At 44.1% G+C, this 24,033-nt stretch overlaps 1 protein-coding gene across 1 annotated transcript in view; it reads right to left on the bottom strand.

The window, feature by feature from the left end:
- The window catches only part of ITK (IL2 inducible T cell kinase), a 67,763-nt gene that overhangs the window by 5,169 nt on the left and 38,561 nt on the right, over positions 1-24,033 (bottom strand). Inside the window, exons 5-14 of the mRNA XM_073649302.1 lie at positions 17,334-17,368; positions 14,435-14,580; positions 13,216-13,281; positions 11,789-11,843; positions 9,252-9,331; positions 5,634-5,767; positions 5,475-5,549; positions 4,162-4,333; positions 3,754-3,970; positions 856-920 (exon numbers count right to left, since the gene is read on the bottom strand). Of these exons, the coding sequence (XP_073505403.1) occupies positions 856-920; positions 3,754-3,970; positions 4,162-4,333; positions 5,475-5,549; positions 5,634-5,767; positions 9,252-9,331; positions 11,789-11,843; positions 13,216-13,281; positions 14,435-14,580; positions 17,334-17,368 (1,045 nt within the window). The remainder of the gene's footprint in view (positions 1-855; positions 921-3,753; positions 3,971-4,161; positions 4,334-5,474; positions 5,550-5,633; positions 5,768-9,251; positions 9,332-11,788; positions 11,844-13,215; positions 13,282-14,434; positions 14,581-17,333; positions 17,369-24,033) is intronic.

Here is a 24,033-nt window from a genome sequence, read left to right as displayed (position 1 = left end):
AACACATGAATGCTCGACTGAACCGAATATTATCTCGTGTATACAGGAGTTGGTAGTCATTTGTTTGCCAAATGAGCACTAGCCCCTGACAGCTATCACACTTATATGCACAGCTTAGAGGATTATCCCCCCCCCCCCAAAAAAAAGGTATCCCCAATCACTTACTGATTGCTAGGTGTCCGACAGTCGGGACCCCTGAGCAGGGACTAGTTGAGCACTAGACAATAAATGGAGCAGAGGCTGCACATGTGCACCTTTGCTCCATTCAGGACGGGGCTGCAAACCCCCATTCTCAAGTTTCTAAAGCCCCAATCTCAGGATAACAGGGAGCCCCAGTAGTCGGACCCCCATCAATCAGCAAGCAGATGTTCATATGTTGTGGATTGGTATGGGGTTTTAGAGGACCTAATGCATTACAGGAAAAGTTCACTGATTTCAATGAGTACTATGTAATTCTTTATTTACCCTTTGGGGGCACTGCAGGAGAATCAATCACTCACTGTGAGATTCCCCTGCAGATCTCAGCTGTTTGATGGGATTGCCAGTGCAGGGTTTGTCCAAAGTAGACCTCCCGTATATACAAGAATAAAAGTTAGAGGTCCAACATGAGTTAAATGGGTACTCTAAAGTAACAGACTGAGAGCATATGGTTAGGATGTACCACCAATGTATGATCAGCTTTGGTTCATTTGCTGGGACCCCCAATGTTCACATACAAAAACAAACAAAAAGGGTCCCAGGGTTTAAGGACAGAACCCCAATTTAACCATTTAATTTCAAAGTATGCTTTTGATTAAATAGAATTCTGGAGGATCAATAATAATAATTAATAATTATTATTATAATAATAATTACCTTGTCATGCCAAAATCTGATACTTTAACGACAAATGATTCTCCGACCAGGCAATTCCGGGCAGCCTGTAAAGATCCGATATGACAGTTCTGAGATATAATTCATGGGTTAATCAATCAGACAGATTACTACTCTATTAGTATCTATTATTTATATGGCATAGAGAGTCTCTGCATGTTGGGGCCCATAATCCACATGTTTAAAGTGCACTTTAATATATATAACTGATACATTTAAGGAGTTGTCTTATCATAAACAACACCTTTAATTAGCAGCTCCCCAGACCATTGTCAAACAGGTGATCTGGATCATTTTGATCATTTTTTTATGGTTGCCAGCTGCTCATTTTCCCTGTAGTGGCCACTAGAGGTAGAAAGTAGTATTACACGTGGGAACTGCGATGACCACTTGATTGTGTAAAAAAAATAGTTATGCCACAAAGGATACGCTGGTTTTTTTTCAGCTCTCCTCTTGGTCAAGATGAAACAACCTCTTTATCCTATAAACGTGCTTTCAGAAAAGTCAATTTTAAAACTTCCTACAACTTCCTCCTTGTAAATCTCATCAAAGTCGACATGTTCTAGTCTTAAAGGGAATCTGTCACCAGATTTTTGGTATCTAATCTGAGAGCAGCATGATGTAGGGGAAAAAATCCTGATTCCAGTAATGTAGCACATACTGGGCTGCTTGCTGTAGTTTTATCACTAGAGGACCAGGTAGTCCAACTCCGCCCCCACCACTGATTGGCAGCTTTCTGCCTATGCACAGTAAGCTGCCAATGATGGGTGTGGGCGGGATTATAGACAGCTCAGCATTCAGAGAACTACTAGATCTGCTGCAGAGAAACTTTTATCAAAACTATAAGCAAGCAGCCCAGTAAGTGATACATCACTGGAATCAGGATCTTTTCCTATACATCATGCTGCTTTCAGATGGGGTTCAAAAAACCTGATGACAGATTCCCTTTAATAGATTGGAAGATTTGGAAAGCTTTGAATTCGATATTTTCATGAATTTTTGCCAAGTTTTAATTTATATTAAAGGCATTGTCCCTCATACACCAGGGTATAAATAATAAATGTATGATTGTGGGGGGCCCACTGCCAATCTCAACAAGGGTGGTCCCTGTGTGAACTGAACAACAGTGAGCATGTGTGACCACCACTTCTATAGACAGTGAATGGAGCAGTGGTCACACATGCTCACTACCGCTCTATTCACACAGATTACTTTAGGCCCACCCTTTTCAGGATCAGTGGGGGTCAGACCTCCAGCGATCATACATTTATCACCTGTCCTAGGGATATCAGATATATGTTGTTTGTGGGACAGTCCATTGAATAGTTTGTGGTAGACAAACAATCCCTACTTGTTCCATTGATTATAACAGGGAACCTGTTACTTTATTTGCTTACCAAAAACCACCACCATAGAATGGCACGGCTTTCTCAACAGCTCCCCATATACACTGTACATTGATTAGTAAGTGTAATTGATATCTCTTCTAATATTAATAATATAATAATGTACACACTTTATGCTAATTAGCCCTGAAGAGTCATCTGGGCGGTGCCTATTGGGTAAAGAGTCATGCAGTCTCATTCCTCTGCTATCCCACCGGGGCATGTGCCATCGTGCCATGAAGTCACATGCACTATTGACATTACTACACATTAGAGTTGGTTCATCCGCCACTTCAGCAATCCGTGGCCAGTGGATGGGAGTAGGCGAGAACCGCCTCTAAATCTGTTGGCATCTGCGCTTCTTCCTTTCACCTGGCCGGCTTGTAAGGGTGTGACAAGAGCTGTCATATGCCTCTCCCCCTTAAAACAGCATTTTGTAAAGGAGCGTGTTCTTATATGTGATTTTATTGCATTTTTGAGACTGTTGTGATATGTGAAACTGCATAGAGTTTTATAGGCACTAACGTATGCGGTTCTCCTAATGTATTATTGTACAATGTTATTTGTGTATAAGGTATAGGTAATGTATAAGATACCGTTTAATGCTTAGGATAGAGATAGCTAGTGACTTTAAATAAATAAGGACATAAGGTATAAATAAATCTAACTATTAACCTAATACTATTATCAGGTTAATAGTTAGATTTAGGAAAGGGAAATATGCTGAGGCGGGCATATTAGGTATAGGAAGTGGAGCACAATGTTAGATACAGTTAATATGTTTGGGACCAGCCCAGCATGTGAGGGGACAGGGTCATATAAAAAAGGGATTAGATTAGATTGAGAAATATATAAGGTTTAGTAAGAGTTCATGGCCAGAGAGCTGAAGGGCACAAAAAGTATGCACTGTTCTGGCAGTATGAGGGCGTCAGCAACGATCTTCAGTGGACATTCCTGTAACATCCAGGGCCTACGGGCCAAACTGGGCACTGGTAAGCGTGCCTTATTCACTTCCAACAAGTGGAAGCCAGACGGGGAAACGCATGAGGGAGACGGGACAGGTCTTGTTAATACTGCAGAGCCAGATGGAGTTTCCCGGAGGCTGGAGGAACCAGTAAGCTAATAAGGGTGTACAAACGGAGAATATGGAAACACACTGTGTGTATCATCAATTGAATTCGGAATGTTAAGTAAAGCTGGACTGTTCAATAAGAAGCAAATGTCCCCTTATTTGTGTTCCTGGACCAAAGGACGTGGATGCAGCCTGAAAGTGAGTACACTGCATTGTACACGCAGCCACTTTACCATGACTAACACCCTGGCCACCTTACAGGCTAATCAAAAGAAGAGCCGCTGATGCTATCAGGTAGGTGGTGGCTCTCAAGATTCCTGTCCAGCGGCCACAGATGATTGAAATGGCCGATGGACCGGGTCTTGTGAACTGATTCGCACCAATCCTACTAAATTAATTAGGCAGCTGAGATGGGGTACATACCAGGTCTCTGTGTATGAAGTTTGAGGTCTCCAGATACTCCATCCCTTCACAGACGTCCTGGCACATGCCCAGTGCTGTGCTCCGCGTCAGAGTGCCCCGATTCCTGCGCAGGAAGTCATTCAGGCTGCCATGTTCCATAAACTCAAACACAAGGAAGATGGGCACTTGTTGGGTAGAGACTCCCAGTAGCTGAACTAGTTTAGGATGAGAAATCTTCCTATAGAACAGAACGAGATAATAAAATAATGTTATGGGGCACAAGGACACTTCTGCTTCATCAGATGCTGCGGCTACTGCTCTGTATCTTCTCCATGCTTTACACTGTAGTTTTGCCTATTCACATTTGCAGCTCTATAGTAACAAGGCACATGTATGTAGCTTGTATCCCCCGCCACACAGGGTGCTTACATTAACACCTGTGCTTCCTCCACAAAGTCTTCCTCGGACATCATTCCTTCCCGAATCATCTTTACTGCCACTTTTCTTGTGCCTTGCCAAGACGCCAGTTTGACCACACCAAATTGGCCGCTGCCGATCTCTTGAACAAAAGTCAAGTGTGTGGGGTCAATTTCCCATTTTCCTAAGGAGGAAACAAAAAGATACCTTCAAGATTACAGTGTACTTCAAGAAACAAGATAACCCTGATGGTGGTACCTGATGGTGATCTTTGGGACCACCACGATCCTCTTTTACTATTTTTTCCCTGTGCAGCGAGACCCAATTTCGGTGAGTGTTGAGTTTAGAAACCTTTAGGATGGTGGTGGTCCAATCATAGTTATGGAACCTTACATTTTGGAAATTATTTTCTCAAAGAGTCCTATTTAGGCAACTGCTTTATAAATTCACGCTGACCCGTTGATCAGCTGATTGACGCAGGTCTGGCTTCTAAAACCATTGGCGAACTGGTGATACTACCATTAAGTGCTATGACTGGCAATACATACCCTTTGCAATGACTGCTATTACATGGGGATAGCCAACGAATGGCCAGGCCTATCATACATGGTCGTCCCGAAATGGCCAGGGTGAGAGTCATCTGCTTTAATGTGTTGACTAAGGGACTACCTCTCTATGATGTCCATTGGGCCACAGGGGTCATAGTGAAATTTCTCCTTCCATTAAAGGGAATCTGTCAGCAAGTTTTTGTTATGTAATCTGAGAGTTGAATGATGTAGGGGCTGAGATCCTGATTCCAGCGATTTTTCACTTACTGGGGTGTGTTTTGCCATTTCAATAAAATCTGTGTTTTATAAGCAGGAGATTATCACTACAGGACTAGGTGTCTCGTGCCTCCTGGTCCAACCACGCCCCCAGCACTGCACAGAAATCGGGCAATCAGTGGTGTGGGCGGGATTATACACAGCTCAACATTCCGAGTTCTGCTAGGTCTGCAGCAGGGAAAACTGTGATAGTATCACAACTGCTGCACCCAGTAAAATAAGTGATACATCGCTGGAATCAGGATCTCAGCCTCTACATTATGCTGCTCTCAGATTACATAGGAAAACCTGCTGACATATTCCCTTTAAATAAAATAAAGTCACCAGTCTGAGTACACAAGCCTCACACATAGATACTGAATAGCTATTGGTTGGCACCATATACATTGGCTGTGTTATGTAGTGAATATGGCCTCCTGGAATAACTCTATAAACAAAATTACAAAAATTGTTAAAAACATGTGGTTCAACCCAAAGACAACCATCAGTAATTAGCCTCACCGTAACTCAGTCCTGCCGTTATGGGAGTGGTCTCCTTCCAGCAGCACACTGGGTGACGCAACCTTGTCACCAGACCTGCAAGAATGACATTGCCAATCTGAATATTTAGGGTGATCCATTATATGAGTCCCAAATGAGTCCTTCCCATACAATACTTACCACCACCATTGTGTTGGTGGTAATTAATGAGCTCGGGGATGTTGGAGAACACAATCTTCTCAGCCAAATAATAACGTGGAGGGGAATCGCTTGTTTGTCGAATATGATAATGTTTCACTGTGTGAACACCGTCCCTTTGGAAGAAAATTACAAAATGAGACTCGCATGAATGGTTAACTTAGATGTAATACCAAACACAGCCTACGTACAAGAGTGGTGCTGTTGCTGAAGATTTTTTTTTTCTAAATCTCAAAAAACCCTTTTAATGCAAAGGACTCACCACCTCATAGAATTCTAGAATGTTAGAGTTGGAAGGGACTTCCAGGGTCATCGTGTCCAACCCCCTACTCAGTGCAGGAGTCACTAAACCAGATGTCTGTTCAACCTCTGTTTGAAGACTTCCATTGAAGGAGAACTCACCACCTCTCGTGGCAGCCTGTTCCACTCATGATCACCCTCACTGTCAAAAAGTTTTTTTTCCATTATCTAATCTGTATCTTCTCGCTTTCAGTGTCATTCCATTGCTACTCGTGTTTCCATGTTCAAATGAGAATAAGGATGATCCCTCTACACTGTGACATCCCTTCAGATATGTGTAGACAGCTATTAAGTCTCCTCTTTTTTCCAAACTAAACATTCCCAGATCCTTTAACCGTTCCTCGTAGGACATAGTTTACAGTCCCCTCAACATCCTGGTAGCTCTTCTCTGAACTTGCCCCAGTTTCTTGATGTCTTTATAAAATGCGGTGCCTCCTTTATGTCTAATGAATACTTAGTATCAGACTTCACTTTGAGAATCCCAGATCCCAAGATCTAATGTCTGCTGTTGGGGGCAGGACATGGTACTGTAGACTACAGAGGTTAACTTGGAAGGAGGGTCTCTTGGCCAGTCTGTTTGGGTTTCACATAGTGTTCTTGAGCGGGGACCCCCTGTGTCTGCCCATTGTGGCAGTGGGTACAGATTTTGTTCAGCCAATTTTCTTGTTTTTTTTTTCGGAATTGATGGAATTTTCTAATCTATCCATAGTAGAAGCTTTAGGGTTATCTGGATGAACACAGAACTTAAACACATGCTAAAAAGAAAGAAAGAAATGTTTATCAAATGGAAAGAGGGAGGCATATCTAAAGAAGATTGTAATGCAGTCTGCAGAACCTGCAGGGCACGTATCAGGTTAGCTAAAGCTGACAATGAATTAAGGCTTGCAAGAGATGTCAAAAGCAATAAAAAAGAATTTTGGGGGTATGTCAAAAGTAAAAGAAAAGTCAAAGATGCTATAGGATTTTTATAGGATGAAAATGGTGAAATGGTAACTTAGGATGTTGAGAAGGCCGAACTTTTTAATTCCTATTTTGCATCAGTTTTCTCTCAGAAAGAAAATGTAACATCAACTGATCTTCACTGTCCTATTAAAGGAATAGAAGAATCCAGGTTATTTGTAAACAGAGAGATTGTGAGGGAATATTTAGCTAAAATAAATGAGTTCAAGTCTCCAGGTCCAGATGAATTACACCCCAGAGTACTGAAGGAGATCGTAGAAGAAATATTAGAACCACTCTCCATAATCTTTGAAAATTCTTGGAAAACAGAAGTCCCAGAAGACTGGAGAAGAGCAAATGTTGTTCCTATCTTCAAAAAGGGGAAGAAGGTGGACCCAGGGAACTATAGGCCGGTGAGTCTGACTTCTATACCAGGAAAGATCTTTGAACAAATTATTAAACAACATGTATGTAAGTACCTGGATAAGAATGAAGTGATTAACCAGAGTCAGCATGGGTTTGTAACTAACAAGTCATGTCAGACTAACTTAATTTCCTTCTATGACAGAATCACTGACTGGGTGGATCAGGGAAATGCTGTAGATATATTATATCTTGACTTCAGCAAAGCATTTGACAAAGTATCTCACACCATCCTTATTAAAAAAATGACCAAGTATGGAATGGACAAGGCAACTGTTAGGTGGATTCATAACTCGCTTAGTGATCGGACTCAAAGAGTGGTCGTAAATGGCTTCACATCCAGTTGGATGAATGTCTCAAGTGGGGTACCACAGGGCTCCGTCCTGGGACCTGTATTGTTCAACATCTTTATCAATGATTTAGATGAAGGAATTGAGGGTAAACTGATTAAATTTGCTGATGACACAAAGCTAGGAGGGATAGCTAACACTAGAGAAGAGAGAGAGGATTCAAAAAGACCTAAATAAACTGGAGCAGTGGGCAGCAACTAACAGAATGGTTTTTAACAGGGAAAATGCAAAGTACTACATCTGTGCAATAAAAATGAAAAAAGCATATACAGAATGGGAGGAATAGAGCTAAGCAACAGTACATGTGAAAAAGACTTAGGTATACTAATAGATCATAGACTGAACATGAGTCAACAGTGTGATGCAGCAGCAAAAAAGGCAAATACAATTCTGGGATGTATTAACAGAAGCATACAGTCTAGATCAAGTGAAGTCATTATCGCACTTTACTCCTCTTTGGTCAGACCTCATCTGGAATACTGTGTCCAGTTTTGGGCACCACATTTTAAAAAAGACATCGACAAACTGGAAGAGCGACCAGAATGGTAACCGGTCTGCAAACCATGTCCTATGAGGAACGGTTACAGGATTTGGGAATGTTTAGCTTGCAAAAAAGAAGACTGAGGGGAGACTTAATAGCTGTCTACAAATATCTCAAGGGCTGTCACATTGTAGAAGGATCATCTTTATTCTCATTTGCACAAGGAAAGACTAGAAGCAATGGGATGAAACTGAATGGGAGGAGACACAGATTAGATATTAGAAAAAACTTTTTGACAGTTAGGGTGATCAATAAGTGGAGCAGGCTGCCACGAGAGGTGGTGAGTTCCCCTTCAATGGACATCTTCAAACAGAGGCTGGACAGACATCTGTCTGGGATGATTTAGTGAATTCTGCTTTGAGCAGGGGGTTGGACCAGATGACCCAGGGGGTCCCTTCCAACTCCACCATTCTATGATTCGATAAGCCCAGGATTTGTTTGCAGTGTCGGACTGCGGTGGCAAAGCCCCACCAGTGAGCTTAATTATTAGGGCCTGCTGTTAAGCTACATGAAAAACTAACCTGACCCCAGAACACAAAATTACTTTTGTTTCTATGCAATATTAATTTGGCTAGCTTGTTTAATGAATGATTAGATGATACCTTTTTCTGCAAATTGTGAATCAAGTGTAAGATAACTGCTCATTAGCACTATTTCACAGGGGCGGCCTACCGGAGGATTCTCCTGTTCTCCAGTGGGCCAGTCCGAGCCTGTTTGTATGAAACTGGGTTATGTACTGAGCTCTTTTCATACCTGACAGGTGCTGGCTGTTTTACACAGCAGACACCTGCTTGCTAGGTCTGATTACAGCAAGTAAACCCCTTAGATGCTGTGGTGAACAGCGACCACGGCATTTAAGTAGTTACATGGGGTTTCCCTATCTGAGCCATTGCAATTCGATCGCCAGAACCTGATGGGTTGTTTAACGGCAGCTGTGGGCCCATGGATGGGGGATGCCACTTCGGACCTTTACTATGGGGCCCCCCTGGATTGACATAACTATATATTAGAAATAGAGATGTAATGGGTGGACAGTTTAGCAATTACCCTAATGATTTGGTGAAGATGGATACTGTGTACATCCCTGGCTGTCTTGAATCCCGGACCATGAATGCCCCTTCCTTTCCCTGTGTAGAAATGTTAAACAGGAAACAATGACAAAAAAAAATCTTAATATGAGCACAAATCCCATTTATATCTCCAGCACTAGAGCAGAGCACAATATAGGGGGCCGACCGTGCCTAAAATAAAGAAAGAAACGTCATCTATTGAAATCCCTGCTAAAAATACCGCTATTCTGCATCCAAGCCGTCAGATTCAGCGGATACACAGTATAGTCCAGCAATCATAGGGACACAGCGTGCTAAATACTTACACAAAAGAGATCATTAATCATAAAAATAAAATCGAAATTTGCATATAAAAAGAGAAATACAAAAGGAAGATAAATTATTTCACTTATCGTTAGCTCTTGAATAGGATATCCACTAATTATTTCCATTATGTTGGGACCCCCACCATCCACTAGAATGGGGGTCTCCACTACCCTTTTGGTCACATAGGCTTGCTACAGTTTGACTGAATCTGTACGGGACTGATGGCAGCCATGTGAGTAAAGCGCATGTGTGATCACCACACTACTCAACCTCTTTCGGAACTGAGGCTCGAGGTCCCCCCAATCATACATTTATCATCTAACCAAAAAATAAATTATTTTCATGGGCCTGACCCATTACAAAAGTTGTCCAGGAGTAACATATAATCAGGGTTGGACTGGCCCACCAGAGAACTGGAGAATCCTCCGGTGGGCCCTGGCTTCTCCTTCAGGAGAGTTCATAGTGCAAACCTTGCAGCTGCTATGGGGCTCTTGAGTGGGGGAGAAAGGTGGGCCCTCAGAATCAAATCCTCTGGTGGGCCCAATGTTTTTCAGTCTGACATTGAACATATTGATGACCTATCCAGATTGCCGGGGGTCCAAACACTCTGCACCTCCACCGATCATTGGCGAGATATGTCATCATTATCAGATCAATGGGGGTCCATAATCCTGCACTCGGATTGATCAGTTGTTATCCGCACCGGCGGTGGCTGGATGCAAACAATATGGTCGTTCTTGGGTACAGGACATTATCTCCTATTCCGGTGACCAGTGGCAGACTGAATAACATGGGGCCCAACAGAGGACTTGATTCTGAGGGCCCACCTTTCCTGGATACAAAACCAATGCATTATCATTAAAGTGGTTTTTCAGACCTAGACTAATTTTTTGTATGAAGTGGTATAGCCATTAAATTCACAATGTTAGGATTCGGCTCAGCTTGCTGATTCGATCGGTTATCACCTGATTGTTCAGATACTGTTGAAATCCAGATGGTGGAGCCAGGTTCTCCCCCACTCAAGAGCCCTATAGCATCTGCAAGGTTAAAAGTCTCCTGAAGGAGAAACGAGGGCCCACCGGAGGATTCTCCGCTTCTCTGGTGGGCCAGTCCAGCCCTACCGATGACTATATGGAGCCCTGCTTTTCAGCTCCATATATTGTTCCTAGCTTGCTGCCGTTGGAGCAGATAACAGCTGATTGATGGGGGTGCAGGGTGTTGGACCTCCACTGATCTACAGACAGGTCAGAAATCAGTTAGTCAACCCTTTCAGAGTATTGATGTGCCAATGAATGCCATGCCGCTCTGATGTATACTATGTTTGGCATTCATTGGGTCAATTGGGCCCTATGGACATATTCGGTTTGACCCTATGGGGCGTATACGTCCAACAATGGAAGTGCAGTGTGAATAGAGCCTTAGAAAGCTAAATACAATGGGTATATGTTAGTGATGGTATGTAAGGGGTCACCACTCAGATTTTCCTAGGACGGAAAACACTAAGTAACTAACATATAGAAGTTTAAATTACTTCACTTAGAGAAATAGATTTATTAAAGGTTTATAAGTAAAGAGAATCTATCAGGACAAAATGACTGTTCAAACCAAGCACAGACGCACGGTGCACCATTAGCCAAACTGTTCCCACTTAAACGTTTTGCACTACGTACTTTTCTCGCTTGTGTATAGCTAGACCTATCAAACAAGAAAAATGACTGTGGAGAGACATGGAAAACAAGTAGTTGGGAAGGTGCACTGAACTATTTGGCCACTGAGCGTTGTGCTTGGTTTGAACAGTCATTTTGTGTAGACAGACTCCCTTTACATAAACCTTTAACCTGTAAGCACAAAATGACTGTTCAAACCAAGCACAGAGCTCGGTGTACCCTTGGTGTGACCAAACAGTTCAGTGCACCTTCCTACTTACTTGTTTTCCATCTATCTCCACAGCCCTCTTCCTTGATTGACACATCTGGCTGAGGATGGCAGAGATAGAAGGAAAACCTGAAGGTGCCCTGAACTGTTCGGCCACACCAAGGGTTCACTGAGCACCTGTGCTTGGTTTGAACAGTCTTTTTCTGCTAAATGAGTCCGTTTAAAAGGTTTTTCAAGATTTTACATTGATGGCCTAACCTTGGGTTGTGCCAATAGTACATGATGATTCTTTAATAAAGTGGCCACTTCCATTATGTTACCTTATCCACATACCTTATCAATGAGAAGTTTCTCAGCCTGGTTCCTGCTAATGTTCCTGTTGTACCACCTTAGCAAAAAAAGGGAAATATAACATGTGAACGGCCCAAATGTAAGAAGTAAAAAAACAGAGGAAAGGAAATATGTCTGCATTTCAAAATATTTGTTACAATAAAAACACATAGATCTGCATGGGAGCTGTGTACAAAAAACGATACATTTTTAATTGAGACTATTTGAAAATTTGCTTCATTTATTTTTTTTATTTGAGACGATTGATAGGTTGTGAATTCAAAGCTCTCCCTTTATTACCGGCAAAATGCCCCACTGGGTAAACTCAACATCCCCTTTAAAACCACAGATAGAGTATTTTTTTTTAAAGTATGTTCCTCATTTATTAACAAAAAGTTTCAATTCCTCCTTTTTAGGAATCTGTCCATTGAAATGTGAGAATTGTCACTGACTCTTATAATTGTATGTACAGGTGATCTCATATAGAAAAATAGTTAAAATAATTTCCAATAAAAGTATGATTCCCCACTGACGTGAAAATCAGGAGTCCCATATGAATGAAGCGGAAGTTCACGCACGTGGTCGTCCCTTCATTCACTTCCATAGGTCTATAGGACCAGTACTGCGCATGGGTGACCATAGCAGCGCTAGAGCAGTAGTCATGCATACGCACTACCGCTCAATTCTCACAAAGGATTCCAGTTCTTGCCATTTGTGGCTTTTTCAGAAATCAGACTCCACTAATAAAACATTTATCACCTATCCTATGGATAAGACATAAGCGTTGTTGCAGTGATAACCACCTTAAAAAAGACCTGTCACTTGCCAAAAATTAGTAATTTTTTACCTGGTGTAAATGCCGCCGTTCTCCTGAATCCGGCATTGTTTTTCTTTTACTTCTGTGACTTTCCGTTCCTGAGATATGGTCCCTTCTTCCCTGTGCAGAAATCTTTTTTTAACCGAGTGGGTGTGGTCATCAGCTCTTCATGGGCGTCATCTAGGACCACACCCAGTTGAAAAAGACTAGATTTATATAAGGGGCCATATCTCGGGAACGGAGAGGCGCAGAAACGAAAGAAAAACAACGCCAGATTCAGGAGAACAGCGGCATTTACATAAGGTAATAAAATTACATATTTATGACAAGAGACGGGTCCTCTTTAAGCTAGTTATACATGAAACCCATCTCTCCATTGTCCGCTTCCGTTGGAGGTGGAAATAAATATGATAAAATCCAACATCCTGAACCTTCTACCAATTTTAATTCAACATATGTGGCCTGTTTTATCCAATCATGGTCCTTTCATGCTCAGTATAAAACATTGATATGAGCTGATTTTTTATGAAGTGAAGGAACAGCATTACCTGTAAATGTTGAATTACAAATCCCAAACTTTTTATACTGGCAGAAATTTCCTTGATGTACTTACTCATAGGTTAGCAAGCTGTCTTCACTTTGACTCGCTAGGTAGCTGCTTGGGGCATAACCAACATGTCTGAAAAAACGAATATTAGGATATTTTATTGGGATGGGGAATTCATTCTGCTCTTAGCACAAAACTGACGCTCAGTAAGTGACATCATATGACAGAGTATCTGTCGGCTATCCTTACATGCTTGTATTAGTAAATGCTTTCCCGTGAGTTAAAAATGTCATTAGAACTTTGCGGCTCTAATGTATGTGGCTGTTTCTCTGTTATTCCTCCTGGAAATGTATTATGTTCCATTCTCACTCTTGCAATGCAAGAGCTGTAGGGGCACACCTAAATTTGGTTCTGACCAGTCTTAATTTATTCATACATTTCTTAGAGATACAGAGTTATGAGACAAAATGCCCTACAATTGTTGTTATATGAAGAATATACTTTTTTTTTACTATTAAAGGGACATGTCAGAAGCGCTGATTATTCAGACGATCCTGTATGAAAGACTGTATAAAAATAAGTAACACACCCCTTAATATAGTCAACCCCATGTTTGGTTGGCATTAACAAGGGTAAAACAGTTCTCAACAATTATTTCCATTGAAAATCACAAACAATGCAACTTAAAGGTGACCTGTCACTTGCCATAAATATGTAATTTTTTCTACCTGGTGTAAATGCCGCTGTTCTCCTGAACCCGGCATTGTTTTTCTTTCGTTCCTGCGCCTCTCCATTCCTGAGATATGACCTCCTCTTCCTGCTATGCAAATCTAGTCTTTTTAGCCAACTGGACGTTGTCTTCAAGGAAACGCCCAGAGAGAAGTTAGCCACGCCCACTTAGTTAACAACACTTGATTTATATACAGGGAAGAAAGGGTCATATCTCAGGAACCGAGAGGCGCAGAAACAAAAGAGAAACATCGCCGGATTCAGGAGAACAGCGGCATTTACACCAGGTAAAAAAAATACATATTTATGGCAAGTGACAGGTCTTCATTAAGGCCAGTGATTTCACAGATTACATCTAGGTAGATTTTTGAGATGTCACATTTCAATATAAGTGAATGGAGATAAGAGTATTTGCGTAATTTTTTTAAAATTAATTTCCAATGAAAAGTAGATGAATAGGAGAAATCTCTGTTCAATAAAAAAAAATCCTAAATTTGATGAAATCCAAATGTACTGTATTAGAACCACAATTGTAGAGGTTGGTATTGCTACCTACCCATTTTTATCCTGTACGTTCCACCAATGCATTTCTGAGGTATCCAGCGGCAGATATTCTTCCCCTCTACAGAGTGCCAGCTCTTGGGAATTCTTTGTTGAATAATCATATAATGCCACGGCCCAGCCTTTATCTAAATGGCTTCTCTGTAAGAAATTGGAAAAAAAGATAATGCTGATAATGCAAGGTCTTTGATAAGGGGTATTCACATCCCTTACATTTAGGATACTGTATATCCAGAGGATATGCCATAAATATATGGAACATGCAGGTCTCAAAAAATGGGATCTGCCTCTTCTCTACATTTATGGCATATTCATGTGGCCATATCCTAAATGTACAAGATGGGATTACCCCTTTAATGAATGTAAACAAGAAATACATTTGCCCCTACTGTGTGCCTGCCCTGTAGGATTTTCCACATGTTTGTACAGCATATAGTCAGTGGATTTATTCTCTTCCATTTTCGGCTGATAGATAAGGAAAATATCCACCTTAAATGGAACCTGTTACGTCCCCAAAAGCTGTTAATCTGCAAATTGATAGTGTTACAAAGTTGCGTTACTAAAAGTGCAGCTACTGGGAGAAAATGAACTTTATTCCTTCCATGAGCCGCCGGCTTTCAGTCATAGAGGCGTGTCCAGAGTGCCTTCAGTCACTGCACTCTATATTGTGGGCGGCAGTTGTAAATACACTCTGGCACTGTCATTGACAGCTGTGCTGCAGAGCGAGGCGTCAATCAAAATGCCCAGGCGTGCTTACAGTCGTCACTCGCAAGCTGCTCTGGCCATGCCTCTATGACTGAAAGCCGGCGGCTCAGAGAAAGAATAAAGTTAATTTTCTCCCTTTTTCCATAAGGTGGCCGGGCAGTATTGTAACACTACTAACATGCAGATAACCCCCATATCTGCAAGTTTATAGCATTTGGGGATATGAGAAATAAGAATAAGCATTATATTATATAAGAAAAATAAACAAAACATAGCATTCTGTGTATTTTCCATGTTTAGTATTTGGCTTCACGAATTCTCAGATTAAAAATGAAAAAATTAAAAACAAATTCCAATTCATTATTTACTCAGAAGTGGGGGATTCTGGAAAAGGCCTCTGTGCAGACCGATATGTGGTGAAATGGCGGTTTTCCAATAAAGACCTACAGTACAGACCAAAAGTTTGGACACACATTCTCATTTAAAGATTTTTCTGTATTTTCATGACTTTGAAAATTGTACATTCACACTGAAGGCATCAAAACTATGAATTAACACATGTGGAATTATATACTTAACAAAAAAGTGTGAAACGACTGAAAATATGTCTTATATTCTAGGTTCTTCAAAGTAGCCACCTTTTGCTTTGATGACTGCTTTGCACACTCTTGGCATTCTCTTGATGAGCTTCAAGAGGTAGTCACTGGAAATGGTCTTCCAACAATCTTGAAGGAGTTCCCAGAGATGCTTAGCACTTGTTGGCCCTTTTGCTTTCACTCTGCGGTCCAGCTCACCCCAAACCATCTCGATTGGGTTCAGGTCTGGTGACTGTGGAGGCCAGGTCATCTGGCGTAGCAACCCATCACTCTCCTTCTTGGTCAAATAGCCCTTACACAGCCTGGAGGTGTGTTTGGGGTCATTGTCCTGTTGAAAAATAAATGATGGTCCAACTAAACGCAAACCGGATGGAATAGCATGCCGCTGCAAGATGCTGTGGTAGCCATGCTTGTTCAGTATGCCTTCAATTTTGAATAAATCCCCAACAGTGTCACCAGCAAAGCACCCCCACACCATCAAACCTCCTCCTCCATGCTTCACGGTGGGAACCAGGCATGTACAGTCCATCCGTTCACCTTTTCTGCGTCACACAAAGACACGTTGGTTGGAACCAAAGATCTCAAATTTGGACTCATCAGACCAAAGCACAGATTTCCACTGGTCTAATGTCCATTCCTTGTGTTCTTTAGCCCAAACAAGTCTCTTCTGCTTGTTGCCTGTCCTTAGCAGTGGTTTCCTAGCAGCTATTTTACCATGAAGGCCTGCTGCACAAAGTCTCCTCTTAACAGTTGTTGTAGAGATGTGTCTGCTGCTAGAACTCTGTGTGGCATTGACCTGGTCTCTAATCTGAGCTGCTGTTAACCTGCGATTTCTGAGGCTGGTGACTCGGATAAACTTATCCTCAGAAGCAGAGGTGACTCTTGGTCTTCCTTTTCTGGGGCGGTCCTCATGTGAGCCAGTTTCTTTGTAGCGCTTGATGGTTTTTGCAACTGCACTTGGGGACACATTCAAAGTTTGCCCAATTTTTCGGACTGATTGACCTTCATTTCTTAAAGTAATGATGGCCACTCGCTTTTCTTTACTTAGCTGCTTTTTTCTTGCCATAATACAAATTCTAACAGTCTATTCAGTAGGACTATCAGCTGTGTATCCACCAGACTTCTGCACAACACAACTGATGGTCCCAACCCAATTATAAGGCAAGAAATCCCACTTATTAAACCTGACAGGGCACACCTGTGAAGTGAAAACCATTTCCGGTGACTACCTATTGAAGCTCATCAAGAGAATGGCAAGAGTGTGCAAAACAGTCATCAAAGCAAAAGGTGGCTACTTTGAAGAACCTAGAATATAAGACATATTTTCAGTTGTTTCACACTTTTTTGTTAAGTATATAATTCCACATGTGTTAATTCATAGTTTTGATGCCTTCACTGTGAATGTTCAATTTTCATAGTCATGAAAATACAGAAAAATCTTTAAATGAGAAGGTGTGTCCAAACTTTTGGTCGGTACTGTATGTGATATTTTTCCACAAGATGTTGGCAAAACTTTCATTTTTTTACACTATACAAAATTTTGCAGTGTCAATCACTTAGATTGTGACTTATTAATGACATTTGTAAACTTACACTGTTGTCAACCGGAGTGGGAGGCAGTGGTTTCCCTACAAGACAAAAATAATAATATATATAGATGTGTATTTGAAAACAGATTAACAGATTCCTTAACCTGGATATATATAGCATTTTAGCCAGTGCAAGCTTCATTGGTGTGTGACTTGTGGTACAAACAGGGTGTCTCTCCTGCTATTGCTAAAGGGGAGGTGGTTTACCCTCAAGGGGGCTCCATTAGCCCTGATGACCTAAGAGCTGGTAACCCTATCCACAATCTAACACAATGTGGTTGCATTCAGCAGAAGTGTTGATTGTACCCTATATACTTGTATCACTTATGGTGCACCATTGGGGGGGGAGTGTTCTGAAATATTCGGAAATATTCTATCCTTGTTTACATTCCGAAATATTTCATGTTATACTAAAGTTTGTCGTAGTTATTAGACCAGTTCCTTATGTCAAAGAGGATCTGAGAACAAGAAAAATTTTAAAGACTACAGGAGTTGGTCAGTCATGCAGTTATCTCATGGTGTATTGTTTTGTGCAGTATGTATCTCAGGGCCCTGGGTACTTCTGTATGCCCCCATTTCATATGAACATGGTTTCCATATCTATTCTTAAAAAAATAAGTGTGACAGAGAAATACAGTAGGAGAAAAAAAGTTTTCTAGACTTCAAACTTAACAGAGTTCTGCAGAGGTATTGTGTATGTTAGTAGCAACTATACAAGACCATTTATACTCCATTGTTTAGGGGACTGTAGCCTGTTAACGCTTCCTAGACAGGCCACCATTTTACACTAGCTGCTTCTTGTGACATTTATGGTGATTTACCGTTTCTCACAGATGTAATCTTTTGATGAAGCTTGCGAAACATAGTATTCACTACAGGAATAGGAAATTATTTGTGGTCAGGACTCTTGGCTGTAAACACGAAGGGGCGATGTGTAAAAACGCAACTGCTTTTTATCTTTATCATATCAACAAGCCATCGCTTCAGATTATTCCACAACGACAGCATCATGTATCACAAGAACAAGAGAATATAGTACCAAAATATACAGGTCCATGTTTCAAGAGCGCAGTGAATCATGTCTAATTTCTTCATAGCCATTATATCAAATATAGGCTATAGGGCGCTACAGGGTCAGGGCAAAGGACCCTTTAAGGTCCCCAGTGACTAAAATAAGTTATTTCCAAAATTACATGATCATATTATATACAAGCAACTTTTAGTCATCAACATGGAAAGCGTACACCAAGAAAGTTGTACCACGTAATACCTCATTTCCCCAGTGGAGGTGCTGTAGGGGAATCAAATACTTACAGCCAGATTACCTGAAGATTGGTGCTCATATTCCCATAAAGAAATACACCTAACGTGCTCCAGACCGTGCAGCCCCGCCTACCATGCTCTGATCATTTAATTTGCATATCAACATAAAGAATGTTTTCGGACAAGTTACCTTTCTTAAGCAATTTTTACAAACAGAAGACCTTAAAGTGGATGTCCACCACTTCTACTTGGTGGTCCTAACATAAAAAAAACACATACTGACCTATCAGGTCCCAGCTCCTTCACGCTGCTGCTGGCATTTCCCTTCTTTTCCAATGGGGGACATCAGAGGACTGCTGCAGCCATTTAGCAGCTGCTGATTGGCTGCAGTGCTCCCATTCTGTCCAGGCCAGATGAAATAGGTAGGAAACATTTTTCTCCAGGTCAGATGTAATGTAACCACTGCAGTCAATCTTTGGGGCTGATTTGACTGCAGTGGTCACCTGTAACTCCCCACTAGAAGAAGAAGCCAAGAGTGCAATGGGGGCAGCACAGAAAAGCAGCATGGTTCAGTACATGTGTTTTTTATGTTAAGACCATCATAGGTCCATGTTTAGGGTACGTTCACACTAGTTTATAAATCAGACGAGTGCAATGCGATAAAAAATTGGAGTGTTTCTATTATACTTTTTCTCTGATTGTTCCTCTCCTGATTTTGGCTTGCAAATACTGATGTAAAATACTGACCAAATACTGAACATGTGACCTCTGCTACTTGTCTGTGGACTCCATGACCTCTGCTACCTGGCTGCGGTCTCCAGGAATTCTGCTACTTGTCTGCGGTCTCCAGGACCTCTGCTACCTGTCTGCGGTCTTCAGATTCTCTGCTACCTGTCTGCGGTCTCCAGGACCTCTGATACTTGTCTGCGGTCTCCAGGACCTCTGCTACCTGTCTGCGGTCTCCAGGACCTCTGCTACCTGTTTGTCATCTCCAGGACCTCTGCTACTTGTCTGCGGTCTCCAGGACTTCTGCTACCTGTCTGCTGTCTCCAGGACCTCTGCTAACTGTCTGTTTTCTCCAGGACCTCTGCTACTTGTCTGCGGTCTCCAGGACCTCTACTACCAGTCTACGATCTCCAGGACCTCTGCTACTTGTCTGCTGTCTCCAGGACCTCTGCTACTTGTCTGCGGTCTACAGGACCTCTGCTACTTGTCTGTGGTCTCTAGGACCTCTACTACCTCTCAGCGGTCTCCAGGACCTCTGCTACTTGTCTGCAGTCTCCAGGACCTCTGCTCCCTGTCTGCGGTCTCGAGGACCTCTGCTACCTGTCTTCGGTCTCCATGACCTCTGCTACTCATCTGAGGTCTCCAGGACCTCTGCTACCTGTCTGCTGTCTCCAGGACTTCTGCTACTTGTCTGCTGTCTCCAGGACTTCTGCTACTTGTCTGCTGTCTCCAGGACCTCTGCTACTTGTCAGCGGTCTCCAGGACCTCTACTACCTGTCTACGATCTCCAGGACCTCTGCTACTTGTCTGCGGTCTCCAGGACCTCTGCTACTTGTCTGCAGTCTCCAGGACCTCTGCTACTTGTCTGCAGTCTCCAGGACCTCTGCTCCCTGTCTGCAGTCTCCTGGACCTCTGCTACCTGTCTTCGGTCTCCATGACCTCTGCTACTCATCTGAGGTCTCCAGGACCTCTGCTACCTGTCTGCTGTCTCCAGGACCTCTGCTACTTGTCAGCGGTCTCCAGGACCTCTACTACCTGTCTACGGTCTCCAGGACCTCTGCTACTTGGCTGCGGTCTACAGGACCTCTGCTACTTGTCTGCGGTCTCCAGGACCTCTGCTACTTGTCTGCAATCTCCAGGACCTCTACTACCTGTCAACGGTCTCCAGGACCTCTGCTACCTGCCTGCGGTCTCCAGGACCTCTGCTACTTGTCTGCGGTCTCCAGGACCTCTGCTACTTGTCTGCGGTCTCCAGGACCTCTGCTACCTGTCTGCGGTCTCCAGGACCTCTGCTCCCTGTCTGCAGTCTCCTGGACCTCTGCTACCTGTCTGCGGTCTCCAGGACCTCTGCTCCCTGTCTGCAGTCTCCTGGACCTCTGCTACTTGTCTTCGGTCTCCATGACCTCTGCTACTCATCTGAGGTCTCCAGGACCTCTGCTACCTGTCTGCTGTCTCCAGGACCTCTGCTACTTGTCTGCAGTTTCCAGGACCTCTGCTACCTCTCTGCTGTCCCCAGGACCTCTGCTACTTGTCTGCTGTCTACAGGACCTCTGCTACTTGTTTGCGGTCTCCAGGACCTCTACTACCTGTCTACGATCTCCAGGACCTCTGCTACTTGTCTGCTGCCTCCAGGACCTCTGCTACTTGTCTGCGGTCTCCAGGACCTCTGCTACCTGTCTGCTGTCTCCAGGACTTCTGCTACTTGTCTGCAGTCTCCAGGACCTCTGCTACTTGTCTGCAGTCTCCAGGACCTCTACTACCTGATTGCAGTCTTCAGGACCTCTGCTACTTGTCTGCGGTCTCCAGCACCGCTGCTACCTGTCTACGGTCTCCAGGACCTCTGCTACTTGTCTGTGGTCTCTAGGATCTCTGCTACTTGTCTGTGTTCTCCAGGACCTCTGCTACTTGATTGCGGTCTCCAAAACCTCTACTACTTGTCTGCGGTCTCCAGGATCTCTGCTACTTGTCTGCAGTCTCTAGGACCTCTGCTACTTGTCTGCGGTCTCCAGGACGTCTGGTACTTGTCTGAGGTCTCCCAGACCTCTGCTACCTGTCTGCGGTCTCCAGGACTTCTGCTACCTGCCTGCGTCTCCAGGACCTCTGCTACCTGTCTGCTGCACCAACGCCCATGGCCCATGAGCCTACCCAGACCTTGGGATTCGAGGATCCACCTCACAAGGTGAGCCAACAACACCTGTTTAAAGTAGCAAAATCTAAGGTAGCAAAAGCCTCCCAAAACATCCACCAGGACCTCTACTACCTGACTGCAGTCTTCAGGACCTCTGCTACTTGTCTGCGGTCTCCAGGACCTCTGCCACCTGTCTGCAGTCTCCAGGACCTCTGCTACTTGTCTGGGGTCTCTAGGACCTCTGCTACTTGTCTGTGTTCTCCAGGACCTCTGCTACTTGTCTGTGTTCTCCAGGACCTCTGCTACTTGTCTGCAGTCTCCAGGACCTCTGCTACTTGTTTGCAGCCTCCAGAACCTCTGCTACTTGTCTGCGGTCTCCAGGACCTCTACTACCTGATTGCAGTCTTCAGGACCTCTGCTACTTGTCTGCGGTCTCCAGCACCTCTGCTACCTATCTACGGTCTCCAGGACCTCGGCTACTTGTCTGTGGTCTCCAGGACGTCTGGTACTTGTCTGAGGTCTCCCGGACCTCTGCTACCTGTCTGCGGTCTCCAGGACTTCTGCTACCTGCCTGCGTCTCCAGGACCTCTGCTACCTGTCTGCTGCACCGACGCCCATGGCCCATGAGCCTACCCAGACCTTGGGATTCGAGGATCCACCTCACAAGGTGAGCCAACAACACCTGTTTAAGGTAGCAAAATCTAAGGTAGCAAAAGCCTCCCAAAACATCCAACAGGACCTCTACTACCTGACTGCAGTCTTCAGGACCTCTGCTACTAGTCTGCTGTCTCCAGGACCTCTGCTACTTGTCTGGGGTCTCTAGGACCTTTGTTACTTGTCTGTGTTCTCCAGGACCTCTGCTACTTGTCTGTGTTCTCCAGGACCTCTGCTACTTGTCTGCAGTCTCCAGGACCTCTGCTACTTGTCTGCAGTCTCCAGGACCTCTACTACCTGATTGCAGTCTTCAGGACCTCTGCTACTTGTCTGCGGTCTCCAGCACCGCTGCTACCTGTCTACGGTCTCCAGGACCTCTGCTACTTGTCTGTGGTCTCTAGGATCTCTGCTACTTGTCTGTGTTCTCCAGGACCTCTGCTACTTGATTGCGGTCTCCAAAACCTCTACTACTTGTCTGCGGTCTCCAGGATCTCTGCTACTTGTCTGCAGTCTCTAGGACCTCTGCTACTTGTCTGCGGTCTCCAGGACGTCTGGTACTTGTCTGAGGTCTCCCAGACCTCTGCTACCTGTCTGCGGTCTCCAGGACTTCTGCTACCTGCCTGCGTCTCCAGGACCTCTGCTACCTGTCTGCTGCACCAACGCCCATGGCCCATGAGCCTACCCAGACCTTGGGATTCGAGGATCCACCTCACAAGGTGAGCCAACAACACCTGTTTAAAGTAGCAAAATCTAAGGTAGCAAAAGCCTCCCAAAACATCCACCAGGACCTCTACTACCTGACTGCAGTCTTCAGGACCTCTGCTACTTGTCTGCGGTCTCCAGGACCTCTGCCACCTGTCTGCAGTCTCCAGGACCTCTGCTACTTGTCTGGGGTCTCTAGGACCTCTGCTACTTGTCTGTGTTCTCCAGGACCTCTGCTACTTGTCTGTGTTCTCCAGGACCTCTGCTACTTGTCTGCAGTCTCCAGGACCTCTGCTACTTGTTTGCAGCCTCCAGAACCTCTGCTACTTGTCTGCGGTCTCCAGGACCTCTACTACCTGATTGCAGTCTTCAGGACCTCTGCTACTTGTCTGCGGTCTCCAGCACCTCTGCTACCTATCTACGGTCTCCAGGACCTCGGCTACTTGTCTGTGGTCTCCAGGACGTCTGGTACTTGTCTGAGGTCTCCCGGACCTCTGCTACCTGTCTGCGGTCTCCAGGACTTCTGCTACCTGCCTGCGTCTCCAGGACCTCTGCTACCTGTCTGCTGCACCGACGCCCATGGCCCATGAGCCTACCCAGACCTTGGGATTCGAGGATCCACCTCACAAGGTGAGCCAACAACACCTGTTTAAGGTAGCAAAATCTAAGGTAGCAAAAGCCTCCCAAAACATCCAACAGGACCTCTACTACCTGACTGCAGTCTTCAGGACCTCTGCTACTAGTCTGCTGTCTCCAGGACCTCTGCTACTTGTCTGGGGTCTCTAGGACCTTTGTTACTTGTCTGTGTTCTCCAGGACCTCTGCTACTTGTCTGTGTTCTCCAGGACCTCTGCTACTTGTCTGCGGTCTCCAGGACCTCTGCCACTTGTCTGCAGTCTTCAGGACCTCTGCTACTTGTCTGCAGTCTCCAGGACCTCTACTACCTGATTGCAGTCCTCAGGACCTCTGCTACTTGTCTGCGGTCTCCAGCACCTCAGCTACCAGTCTACGGTCTCCAGGACCTCTGCTACTTGTCTGTGGTCTCTAGGACCTCTGCTACTTGTCTGTGTTCTCCAGGACCTCTGCTACTTGTTTGCGGTCTCCAAGACCTCTACTACTTGTCTGCGGTCTCCAGCACCTCTACTACTTGTCTGCGGTCTCCAGGATCTCTGCTACTTGTCTACGGTCTCTAGGACCTCTGCTACTTGTCTGCGGTGTCCAGGACGTCTGGT

This window comes from Phyllobates terribilis, unplaced genomic scaffold (assembly GCF_046119375.1).
Source record: "Phyllobates terribilis strain yellow unplaced genomic scaffold, ASM4611937v1 Scaffold_10__3_contigs__length_209671492, whole genome shotgun sequence".
NCBI classification, from domain to species: domain Eukaryota; kingdom Metazoa; phylum Chordata; class Amphibia; order Anura; family Dendrobatidae; genus Phyllobates; species Phyllobates terribilis.
This window is presented reverse-complemented; position numbering and strand designations above follow the sequence as displayed.